The 12770-nt window shown below is 41.6% G+C and overlaps 1 protein-coding gene across 3 annotated transcripts in view; it reads left to right on the top strand.

Annotated features, from left to right (window-relative positions):
- Positions 1-12770, top strand: part of KCNT2 (potassium sodium-activated channel subfamily T member 2) — a 276721-nt gene that overhangs the window by 130791 nt on the left and 133160 nt on the right. For all 3 annotated transcript variants that reach the window (XM_063117320.1, XM_063117311.1, XM_063117301.1), the window contains exons 6-8: positions 3493-3567; positions 4767-4850; positions 7534-7628. In XM_063117320.1, the coding sequence (XP_062973390.1) occupies positions 3493-3567; positions 4767-4850; positions 7534-7628 (254 nt within the window). The remainder of the gene's footprint in view (positions 1-3492; positions 3568-4766; positions 4851-7533; positions 7629-12770) is intronic.

Here is a 12770-nt window from a genome sequence, read left to right as displayed (position 1 = left end):
AGAAGTGTGGGTTGCTATGGGGTTTCTATTGGTCAGGGTGGGTCTGGTGACAAGGGGGTCCCAGAAAGGGATAAAAGGCTTAGGTACCTAAGGGTCCAGTCTCTTTCCTGTGGGCGTTACGAGTCCAGCGTGTGTGTGGTGAGTCAGAGCATCCAGGCTGGACTGGCTGGATGGCGGAGGCTCCACGCGGCCGCTGAGGGAAGGAGTCCTAATTTGAGTGGCGTAAAGTCAAGTCGGACTGAGCAACAAGAGGTTGAGTTGCAGAGATATATGATGGTTTTGTTTTAGTTTAGGTTTGGGTACAATTGGGCAAGGGACCTTGCCAGAGTTACGGCTGGTGGGGGTGGTTAAGTGGGGAGTGAGTGCGGATTCTATTAGGCTTGAGTGTGTAAAGGGGGAGGGGGAGGTATTAGTCTCTGCTGTCCTATGTGTGTCATTCCTTTGTCCGTGTTTCCCCCCCAAACCTCTTATGTGTGTACCTTAATGTGTGGACACTTATGGGAGTGTGTAATGTGAAGAATAAAAGTGTTTGGTCCCTATTTCTGGAGTGTGGCGTGGCTTCCTTGAGAACCTAGACTCTAAAGGGTTAACAAGCGGCAGTGAAGGGGCGTGAGTCTGGGCTGGCTGAGTCAGACCCCCCCCTTCTCCGGCCAAGGAATCGCTGGGTCAAACAGAGCGATTCCACTACATCTACCAATTGGGATAAATTTATACATGATGGTAAACAATGACATTTTGACCACAATGGATTTGCCTTCTTACAATACAGTGCAATACGTGTCCTACCATAAATAAATGCCAGACTCAATATATGTCTGGGTAATTACAATGCAAGATCTTCCCAAGCACCCAATGAGAAGCGTGTGTGTGTGTGTGTGTGTGTGTGCGCGCACACACAATATATTCCTTCCTAAATGATATTAGTTGTGGCTTGATGAGTAGTACTCTCTGCAACCTTGTCTATCAGTTTTATTGTAACAGAAGAAAGATGCTGCATTTGAATAATTTCCAGTGGCCTGCCTGATGCTGCAGTGTCACTTGAAATTATGGTTCAACACTGCAATAAAGCCTTGCATTCAACTGAGCCAATCACTCTACTGTGGATACCTGGGCTCTGATGTACATGTTGAATCCAGGGTTTCCCTTATCTCTTGTGGTGGAGTCAGGATTTCCCTGTTCTCTTGAGATAGTGAGGATATGTTTTGGGAGTATTTCTTAATTGTGAGAAAAAGGAAGAGCTCCTGTGTCTTCTGGAGCTTTGGGTCAAGGGACTCATGTTCTAACGGAACAAGATTCTATCCTCACTTACTAATTAGACTTTCCTGATTAACGGAGCACTATGTGCTTCTAAATAAAGAAGATTCATTTTTTTAATTGAACAGCATGAAATAGAAAGTAGTAGGGTTTTTTTTTTTTTTTTTTTAAAAGGCAAAGGCAAATATTTATATAGGGACCAGACTTGCACTGGAATAAATCTCCCTGGGAGTTATTCTATTGCAATGAAGTGAAGTGCTCTTGTGTAGCTGAAGTTTGTTTCAATGGGGCTTGGGTAAGAGAGCTTCCCGGTGATTGAGTCCTTTGGCAATAATATTTCTGTCTCAGATCCTGCACGTCTAAACGTGTCTTAGTGCAGAAGATGTAAATCCATTTAATATATTGATCATTCTTTACTAAATCACTGCTTTTCATTTTTGTTGGGTAAAGTCATTTGTTTGTTTTGCTTCTAACAACTGATCTGGTGGTGAAACTAGGGATGTATGAGAATCATAGAATAGTAGAGTTGGAAGGGGCCTATAAGGCCATCGAGTCCAACCCCCTGCTCAATGCAAGAATCCACCCTAAAGCATTATTGACGGATGGTTGTCCAGCTGCCTCTTGAATGCCTCTAGTGTGGGAGAGCCCACCACCTCCCTAGGTAACTGGTTCCATTGTCGTACTGCTCTAACAGTCAGGAAGTTTTTCCTGATGTCCAGCCGTAATCTGTCTTCCTGTAAGTTGAGCCCATTATTCCGTGTCCTGCACTCTGGGAGGATCGAGAAGAGATCCTGGCCCTCCTCTGTGTGACAACCTTTTAAGTATTTAAAGAGTGCTATCGTGTCTCCCCTCAATCGTCTCTTCTCCAGGCTAACCATGCCCATTTGTTTCATTCTTTCTTCATAGGGCTTTGTTTCCAGACCCCTGATCAAGTTTCAGTGGCAGCTCACTTGAAAATGCCCTGTTTGCAACCCTGAATGCAAATGGAGAGCACATATCCTCTGAAAATGTTCAAAAATGCACAAACTTGTGTTTGCATTAGCAAAATGTACCACTTTAAAAATGTGCACTTTTAAATATTTACATTTTCAAGCTTTAATGGGGAGAAAGTCAGCACTTTTAAAAATGTGTTTTTAACTTGTACATTTTTAAAGTTGTCCATTTGTAAAAAGCCACATTTTCCCAGTTTAGTCAGTGGGGAAAAGTTTGCACTTTTGAATAATGCACACTTTCTTCATTCGAACAAGTTGAAAAATGGATCACAGACAAGAATAGGAGAGGGCTAAACTGAGCTTTGAAATAAAGTTTGGAGAATTTAAGTGAGCTTGAGCATCCCCAGTTCTCCCACCCCAGGGTGAAACTCAGTTATGCCTTTATACTACATTCTCTCCTTGATGATGCACTCATGGTTTCATCCTCACCCCCACCCTCCTAGTATATGGTTCCTAAGTGTATCAAGTAGTTTGTTGTTCATTTTCAAAGATCCTGTTCTCTAAAGTGGTGACAAACCTGTCTGTCTTTTTAAAAAAACAACAATATTTTCTTCAATGCCATTGTTAGGAAATGTTCACAGATAAGTAAAGCCCTCTTCTACTGTTTGAAGTAGGGCTGTGCACAGACACACACTCTTTCACACACACAATTCGGGCCACTTTTGGCCTGGACTGACCCGAGTTGGCTGTTTTAGGTTCCCAGGCACGAAGCTGTCTGGGAGTCCATTAGACTTCTCCCCCACTCTGCCCCGCCTGTCTGAGGGACACACTTGACCCATCCAGCAGCTGGGATCCCCAATGAGAGCCACCATTTTAAATGAAGATGTGGTCTTTGTAGTTCCCTAGATCTAAGGTTGCAAACTACGGCGGCCGTAAAGGACCATTTCCAGAAATGTGCTGTATGTGCAAATGCCAGAGGTTACAGCTGCTTAGAATTACACTAACTTGGGGGGGGGGACTAGATGGCAAAGCCTGACCCACTCACACATTAAAAAGAACATGTGGGCCCTTCTTACAAATGGGGCTTGATAGCAACAATTAAGGTATGCTGTTGTATATTAGAAGAAACTAGTATATTTTAGATGGAGAATGTAGTAGTATACTCTTGCTGTGTGTCACCTATGATGTTTTCACAATATTCATGTTCAAAATTAACTGTTGATTGTGTTGTGTTGGCTTCTTCTTCTTCTTCTTCTTCTTCTTCTTCTTCTTCTTCTTCTTCTTCTTCTTCTTCTTCTTCTTCTAGGGAAACCTATGGGAACAAGTCGTGCGGATGCCTTTCCTTTTGGAAATCGTCAATGCTATTCCTTTCATCATTACAGTGAGTCTCTATCTGTATTTCTCTATTGCGAGAGGGACAGGCTCTTGGGGTACTTAGTAGCTTAGTAAGCTACTAAGTTACTTTAGTTTGAAGTTACAAAAAATGAAGTTCTAACTAAAGGGATTTAGTTAGTTCTAACTAAAGGGTAATGATTTCTCTTAAGGCTGCATATGTTGTTTGGTTTTTTTAGGTAATCAATTTTTTAAAGTTATTATTATTATTTATTATTATTTATTTATATAGCACCATCAATGTACATGGTGCTGTACAGATTATACACAGTAAAGTAACATGTATTGAACACATATTTATTACACTGTTATTGTATCTGTTCTGTACAGCTTTGATCAAGCACACAACCTTGAGAGTGTTCCACCCTTAAAAGGTGTATTAAAAAGTGTTTATTTCTCTTAAGGCAGCAAGTTTTGGTTGATTAATTGAATTAGTAAGACCAAAATGTAATTTTGACTCTATTTTAGATATGGTGTATTTCTTTTAGCTCTTATTAAAAGTCCCCCACCCCTGCAACAATGACTTGTAGCTTTTGTTTATTACACTGATTGTTGAGATTGTAAGACTGTAGCATAGGCTTACCTTTAGATATTCTATAGCACCTAGGTCCTTTCTACACCTAAGGGTTATCCCAGGAAAATGGAGGGATCATCCCTGCCTGCTCCTGGGATCCCTTGTGTGGCATTTGGATGCACAGAAATGATCCTGGGATGATCCCGGGGTATAGGGCTGGTGTAGACATGCCCCCCATGTCAGGTATATTATAACAACTTTTCTCACACTCCTCAATATGGACACCTCCCTTCAACTATATGTACACACATCCCAAGCCAAACCCACAAAACCAACTTTAAAATAGGGAAGGCAAGGCTGCAACTGTTAACCCTTGGGAAATCTAAATCCAGGAACCTGAATCATACTTCCTGGCAATTGTGTTTTGGACTACAACTTTTATCGGAAGTAAGAACTGGGATGAAAATAGAGTAGATTAAATGTCAGAGTTCTCCCTGCTTGGATGTATTCTTCTTACCTGTATTATTGCCACCTTTGATGTCTAGCAGAAAAGCAATGAGGCTTGAAATTTGGTCTTTTAAAATGAAACTACTTTTTCTGTACACTGGATGCAGTTTCATTGAGAGAGATTTTTTAGACGATGCATTTAATGTGTTTCTGTATTTCCCCCCCAGATTTTCTGGCCTTCGTTAAGAAATTTATTTATACCGGTATTTTTAAACTGTTGGCTTGCCAAACATGCTTTGGAGAATATGATTGTAAGTATAATAGAATACTTGATTTCCGACCATAATTGATTTAAGAAAAGGGGGGAAAACCTTCTTACTTTTTTCTGTATGAGGAAATGCAACTAGAAGCATAAAGGTTGGCCTGCAGTCCACTTAAATCATAGTACTTAGATTTAAGACTGTTTTAATGCCACTGAAAATCCTTGGGAGTAAATTGGTATAAATCCAAATATGTTAGCTTAATTGCTTTTTTATTTGCTTTTCAGATGTTGAAGTTGTTTTACTGTTGGCATTTCCAACCTTCTGTTTTACGTCCCTGTGGTTCAGTTAGTTTCTGTATTCAGAACTCTAAATGCATTGACTATGCTTATAATAAAGCTTTGGTCCAGTATTAACCCCTTTGATTTGCTGGTTCTTTTTTGCTGGCTCCAGTCAATGAGAACGGAGGATTCTTTGAGGTCCTAGCTTAGCAAATGCCAATTATACTTGGCTCCTATCCCATGCTGGTATGCAGAACATGAAAAAAGCAGAATATGGGGACAAGCCCAAAGAACTGCTGTGCTCCACTTATTTCTGCCTAGCATATTTGGCACTGGGGCCTGCAGCCAGCTGGCAAATTTAAGAATAGGCCTAAACATATGCAGCGAGTACCAGCCTTGAAATAATAGTGCTGCTAACTGAATTTCTTGGTCTCATTCCCTGAATGTTCTGCAAATTTCAGGATCTGTATAATGAATTAAAACTATTGTGAACTGAGGCAACTGAAGTGCATCACAGATGGTAGAATCACGGCAGCCCAGTAGATAGTGCCACATATTAGTCTGGATTCAAGGACTTCCTCTTACATTGTGAACGTGTAGGGCAGCCCAGTCAATTTTTACTTTCAGCTCTCTATCTATTAAATGGGAATAACAGAGATCATTATCCTATCTCAGAGGGTTATTGCAAGCTTGGAGATAATTAACACTATTGTCATCCATGCATCAATAACCTCCTAGGTGGATGATTGTAATTCGTCCTAAGGGGGTTGCCACCCTTGAAGCTCCAGAAGCTGCAGGTTGTGCAGAATTCTGTGGCCCATCGTGTGTCAGGAGCAGAGTGCATCAGTGCCCATTACTCTAGTTTGTTTCTTGTCCCAATTCAAGGGGCTGGTTATTACCTTGAAAGAAGGGATGGGGAAACCACAGGCTGGATATACCCTGTGGGTGTTTCCCATCTGGCCTGGCAGCTTTTTCCCCAAGCCCCGCTCCTCTTCTCTATAACCAGCAGCTGATTGGAGATGAGAGCTTTTCCTTGCCAAGAGTAAAGCCTTGGGAAGAAGCTGCTGTGTGATTCAATTCTGCTTGCTTGCCCTGCTTACTTTTGAGCAGACATTCTGCTCACGATTGCTGCTGAGTCGACATGCACAGACTTGATATTTGGGATGCTAGTTGAAAGTGCTGCTGAGTGATTCAGTCCTGCTTACTTATGAGTAGACATGCAGAAGAAGCCTTGTCCTGCTTACTTCTGTGTAGGCTTACAATCAGAAAGACTCACAGATCGAATGTGCCTCCTATGACCATTCTCAGGTTGGAATTCAGCCCTTAGGCTGAAAAGGTTCCCTTCTCCCTGCTTTAAGCCATAAATGGCTTGAATCCTGAGCATAATCTTAGGGATTCCTTCTTTCGTGTGTTTTCCCCGTCTCTTGTAGTTTGCTGTTGCCCCTTGCCCTCCTTTTCTTCTGATATTCTTCTGATATTCCACAGAGAAGCTTCTCTTGGTAGTGCTGCCCACTTTGTGGAACTCTCTGCCTGGAAAGGTCTGCTTAGTCCCCTTCCTTGCTCAGCTCTGCTGCCATCTGAAAAGCACTATCCTATACATATCTAGTTAGAAATAAGTCTCATTGAGCTCAGATTTAGGGATGTACGGATGCAGTGAAATCTGTTCTGCCTGTGTTTCATGGCTTGTACAGGCATCTTTCATTCCATCGTCCACGCATTGACGATATCGGATTTGTATAAGAGGATTCTGTTCCTACTTGTGCAAATCCCTGCCAAAAGTAAATAAAATAAAATAAAAAAGGGTCCACAAGTCTGCAGAATCCACGTGACTTGGAAAAAGCCAGTCCGCTGCAGAATACACAGGTAAACATTCAGTAGTCTGAAGGGATTTGTGTCCAATGAGCATTTCTCCAACATCCCTAAGCTCAGTGAGCCTTACTGTCAGATATCCTACACCTACTTATTTAGGACTGAGCCACATTGTACTTAATAGGACACTTTTGAGTAGACAGGTAAGATTCCACTGCAAGAGTTTCTATTTCAGAAGGCTTTTGATCACTTAGCTGTACTGTCTCATATTTCAAAACAAATGCTGGCTTGACTGCTACCTCCATTTTTATTTAGGTTAGCTGTTTTTAATTTCATTTATTGTATGAGTCATGTGTTTTAGAATTTGTTTTTACTGTTTCTTGTACTGCTTAGTAATGCTAATTGATTTTTCTTTTTCGCTTTATCTTGTTTGTAAATTGGTTTGAAAACCTCAGTTGAAAGGGAAATAACCAGTTAATGTATAAATGAAATGAGCCTGTGCACATATTGCTACATTTTAGCATGTACTACAGATTGCACACTTCATATTAAATACTCGATGAATTATTATTATTAGTTGAAGCACATCTAAGATACAAATCACATCCGAACACTGTACAGTTCTCTATTTTCCTTTAATCTAGAATGATCTCCATAGAGCCATCCAGCGCACACAATCTGCAATGTTTAACCAAGTTCTGATTTTAATATCTACATTGCTGTGTCTTATCTTTACATGGTAAGTTGTCATCCCTGAGTTTTACTGTTTTGACCAAAAGTTTTAATTACATTTTATTTAAGAACATGTTTGGTAAAGCACGTTCAGAGGGCATTTACAGTAAATGTTTGTTCTAGGAAAGAAATTGTCAAACATTTCCACTTTATGAAAGTGTTACAGCTTAGATTAGGTGAAACTCACTCTTTTGCAGATGATGTTTATGGTATTCCAAAGAGAGCTTGTTCCAAGACATTTCTGAAGGGCCACCATTTAGTAAGTTCTTTGTAATACAGGAAGCTATTCTTCACATATCCTTAACATTGCTGAAGGCCTACTGCTTAGCAAGGCCCTTGTAATATGAGAAACTATTCTTCATTAATGTGACCATATGACCAGTTTTGCCTGGACTAGTCTGGAAAACGGAGGGCAAAACCAGGTCCTGGAGGAAAATCCCTATTTTATGGGGAAATAGAGAAAAAACGCTGGGTGGTAGGGCCTGGGAAGGCCCGTTCCAGCACTTCCAGAAATGCGCTTTCGTAGGCCCATCCTGCCTAAATCTGGGCCTCTGCTGGGTCATCGCTATGGCGGTGACCAAGCAAACACCCAGATGTACCAGGGGAGGGGCTCGAAAGGCCCATTTCCAGAAGTGCCAGAATGCTATGGCAACAACCCAGTAGAAGCCCGGATATAGGCTGGGCAAGGCTTTGAAGGCCCATTCCCAGAAGTGCTGAAACGGGCCTTCCCTGCCTCTCCCATGGTCCATCTTGACTTCTGCTGGGTTGCTGCCATAGCGATGACCCAGCAGAAGCCCAGATTGCCGCTTGGGAGAGGCTGGGAGGGCCCGTTTTGGCACTTCTGGAAATGAGCCTTCCCAGACTCCCCCATTGGCACATCTGGGCCTTTTCTTGGACTACAAGCTTCTCCTGGCTGGAAGACCTGCACCCTGCTCTCCCCACCCATGCTTAAACTAAAGCTCAAGTTGCTGGAAGACACTGTTGAAGGTAGGATGCTAAAAAGTTTTTATTGTTATTTTTGGTAAAAGATTTTGTGTATATATATATATATATATACATTTCTCTGTACCGGGGTGGGGTGGGGGGTGGAGCAACAGATAGACACAGCACCATGCCCTTGGTGTATATTTATTTCAGTAGGGTTTTTTTTTTCATCCAGATAGCAGTTTCCACCCAAATTGTGTATTCATACCCCACAAACCACATTTTTTTTTGTAATTTGCTTCTAACAAATAACATTTATGTATTCTCTTACCATGAATTCCCAGAGGGAAGATAAGGCCATTGAAGTAAATTTAGTTACTCTAATTTGAACCTACCCTGTCTGTTCTTTCACGCCCCCCACCCCAAAGGATGGAATATATGGAAATGACAGGCTTTTTTGTTTTTATTTTATTTTTTGGCAGATCAGGCCAAAGTCAGACTACTTTTTTAAGTGTGATCTGAAGTTTCATGTTTCCACTTTAGATGGTGTATTTCACAAAGATTTTGTTTGATTCTAAATATCTTGATCTGTTCAAGACCAATGGGAGGAGCCATAATTTCTAATGAAATACGCTTCAGTAAAATAAATATCTGTCACAGCTATGTATAGAGGGTTGGGTGTGTGTTTTTTGTACTTTATGCTCCTTCACTTACATGACTCTCTTTAATTCTAAAATAAAGCACTAAGTTTGGAAGTTAATATTGCAAAATAAGAAAGTCCTAAAAAGCTGAATATTTGGATATGGCTTCAGTTGAGCTACTGATGTGCTTCTAAAGTATTGGATTCAGCACATTGATAATGGTTTCTTTTTTACCAAAAATTGAATAGCCATCTGGAAAATAGTAGAAATAAACCGGTGTCCTAGCTGCTGTGAAGAATATTTCCAAGATGAATGTAAAAATCCCCATCATTTGCCTAGAGAAATGGAGTGGGGGGTGGGGGTGGGGAGACAGCAGAAGCAAGCATAGGAGCATCCTTGGGTAGGAGAAGTGTGTATGTGTGTGTGTGTGTGTGTGTGTGTGTGTGTGTGTGTGTGTGTGTGACTGTATTGATGTGATGGCTGAATGAGGTGCATGGTTGTCTATGAATGGATGTGTGTGTGTGTGTGTGTGTGTGTGTTTTGGGGTGGGTGATCCTGAGAGAGAGAGAGTATTTGTGTTCATGTTGGCAGTGCGTGAGTATATGGATGTGATGGGTGGAATGGGGTACATGTGAATGTGCTTAAAAGCATGGCTGATACATACACAGAGTCTTGTGTTGGTTTTAAAAAGCAATGAGACAAATTCAAGGAGAAATCGTATCATGATGGCTAAATAGAACCCCCATGCTCAACTGCAGTCTACCTCTGAGTATCAGAGATAAATACTCTGGGAGTATCTATTGTTTTGCTGGGGAGCAAAAACAAACAAACAAAACAAAACCAGCAGGGAAAGGCTAATAGGAGAAGCCTATCAATGGCTACTAGCCCTCATAGTTATGTGCTACCTCCAGTATCCAAGGCAGTAAGCCTGTGTGCACCAGTTGCTGGGGGATATGGGTGGGAGGCTGCTGTTGCACCATGTCCTGTTTTGTTGGTCCCAGGTTGACAGCTGGTTGGCCACTGTGTGAACAGAGTGCTGGACTAGATGGACCCTCAGTCTGATCCAGCATGGCACTTCTTACGTACTTATGCTTAATTCTATTTGGGCTATTTCTCCCCACCCCACCCTATGTGCACATGAAATTAATTGTGCAACAATTCCAAAGGGTTCTTTCCTTAAAAGCAGCCTAAAATAATTTGAAATAATAATAATAATAATAAAAAACAATTTTAAAAGGAGAGGAAGGGCAGAGGGATGTGGGGGAGCATAGCACAAAATTAACTTGCATGGGATGGAAAACCTACAGAAGGATGCCAGAAATTCTGGGGGTCTGAGAGTGCACCCATTGAGTTCACCATAGTGCCTTGGGGCCTTGGAGCTATAATTGTGCATACCAGTCCACTTCATTGGGACTGCTTGGAGAAGCACGCAGCCTTTGCCACCTGTAATTATGTGCCGGGCATGGGACATGGGAAGGTCGCCAGCTGCCTGGTGATCAAAATGGGGTGGTGGTGAGGGATCAATGTCCTGTTTTAGCTCTTCTTTCTTTGTTACTTTGCATGGTAAATTGATACAGTGCATGCATAGCTACTAAGGCCAGAACTACACCAAGCGGGATATAGCACTATGAAAGCAGTATATGGTATGTGCCGATTTTTATTTTATTTATTTATTTATTATTACATTTCTATACCGCCCAATAGCCGGAGCTCTCTGGGTGGTTCACAAAAATTAAAACCATTCAAAGTATAAAACAACAGTATAAAACCATAATATAAAATACAATATAAAAGCTCAACCAGATAAAAACAGCAGCAATGCAAAATTACAAATTTAAAACCATATTATTTAAAATTTATAGATTGTTAAAATGCTGGGAGAATAAAAAGGTCTTCACCTGGCGTCTAAAAGCATATAATGTAGGTGCCAAGCGAACCTCCTTAGGGAGCTCATTCCACAGCCGGGGTGCCACAGCAGAGAAGGCCCTCCTCCTGGTAGCCACCTGCCTCACTTCCGATGGGCTCCAACAGTATGGCTGCCTCCATATGTGCATGGGAGGGGAGATGGCTTATTCCCCTACAATACAAACCTAGAAAACAACAATGCAGTATGATATCCTACAGTTGCTGCCTCTTTCTGGGAATGAGAGAGAATTTTTATCTTGTGCAGCAGGTCCCACTCTTTCTAGTTGCCGCAACTAGAACAGCTTTGAATTCTCCTAAGGTTTTCCAATGAATTCACTGATCTTTTGGATCTAACTATTAGCTGTTACGCCGATGGGCTTGGTGTGGGGGTGGAGAAGGGTTTTTCACTTCTCCTGTAATTGCTAGTTGGGAGCTGGAGAAGTTGGTGGGCATGCCACCTTAGGGGCTGGACATGTTGGTGGGCACGCCCCGTTGGGGGCTGGACATGTTGGTGGGCACGCCCCCTTGGGGGCGGCCTTTTTTTCCTCCTTTTTGGTTTCCAAAATATGGTCACCATATTCTTCATACCTCCTTAACATTGAGATGGAGCTAATGTTACAAACATCAATGGCTGGAGGAGTGGGGAAACATTTCTTATGTGGTTGTAAAGTCTTTATTTTGATGATTTGAAACTTAATTCTCTGCCTGCAGAAGGTCCCAGTTTCTATCCCTGGTATCTTCAGGTAGGTCAGGAAAAAACTCCTGCCTGAAACTCTAGGGAGCTGCTGCCAGTCAGTGTTGACAATACTGGGCGATGGAACAATGGTCTGACTCGGTATAAAGCAGCTTCCTATGTTCCTAATCCAAAAGCCCAAATATGACACTTGAAAAGTGAAATTTGAAACTCAACTTTTGCTTTCTGTAAAAGTTATACGAATGTTGCACCATGGCACTTTGCATGTCTACTTTCAAGTTTAGATTTTTGAAAAAAAATGTGTCTTTAGTTCTAGCACAAACTGTTTCAAAGTCGCACCACTTGGGCACTTTGAGTGGCCTTCCCGTGCTGCATCAAGTGCCGCATCAAGTGCTCTTGGTTGAGCACGTGCGTTCACATTTGCTGGGATTAGTTATGTTTCTCTCTCCCCTTCCTTCCATCACACTGAAGTGGTTGATGTAACACAAAACATGTCTCCTCTTCTGGCTAAGGCTGGGTTGGTTGCGGGGAACAAAAGAATTTCGGAGCAAGCCAGAGTCTGTGATAGACAAGAAGGGAAGTGCTGTTTAGCAGGGAACATAACGTTCAGGTGCGGCCTGCATTTTTGTAACTGACAGGAAAAGATGAAGAAAATGGCAAGTTGACCTACAGCAATTATTGCTGCCTTCACCATCTGCAGATAGCAGCTTATTATGTGCCATTTTATTCTGCCCTTGTTCTGACCCTTATAAACATGGAAGAAATAGACTAAGTAGCAACAAAATACACAATAGCTACATAAGGGAATGAAGCAGTTTATAACAGCATGTGATATTAATCAAAATTATATTCAGTGTTCCTTAAAAGAATCCTCTGTTGAGCTGCCATTTGCTCATGTTGCTGTTTCTTTGGACATTCCAAGAGTTGTATTTATATCTTAAGATAATTAACATCAAATGTTGATACTTTAGATAATTATTTGTAT

This window comes from Elgaria multicarinata, chromosome 1, assembly GCF_023053635.1.
Source record: "Elgaria multicarinata webbii isolate HBS135686 ecotype San Diego chromosome 1, rElgMul1.1.pri, whole genome shotgun sequence".
Taxonomy (NCBI): Eukaryota; Metazoa; Chordata; class Lepidosauria; order Squamata; family Anguidae; genus Elgaria; species Elgaria multicarinata.
The sequence above is the reverse complement of the archived record's forward strand: the minus strand, read 5'-3'. Positions and strand labels throughout refer to the sequence as shown.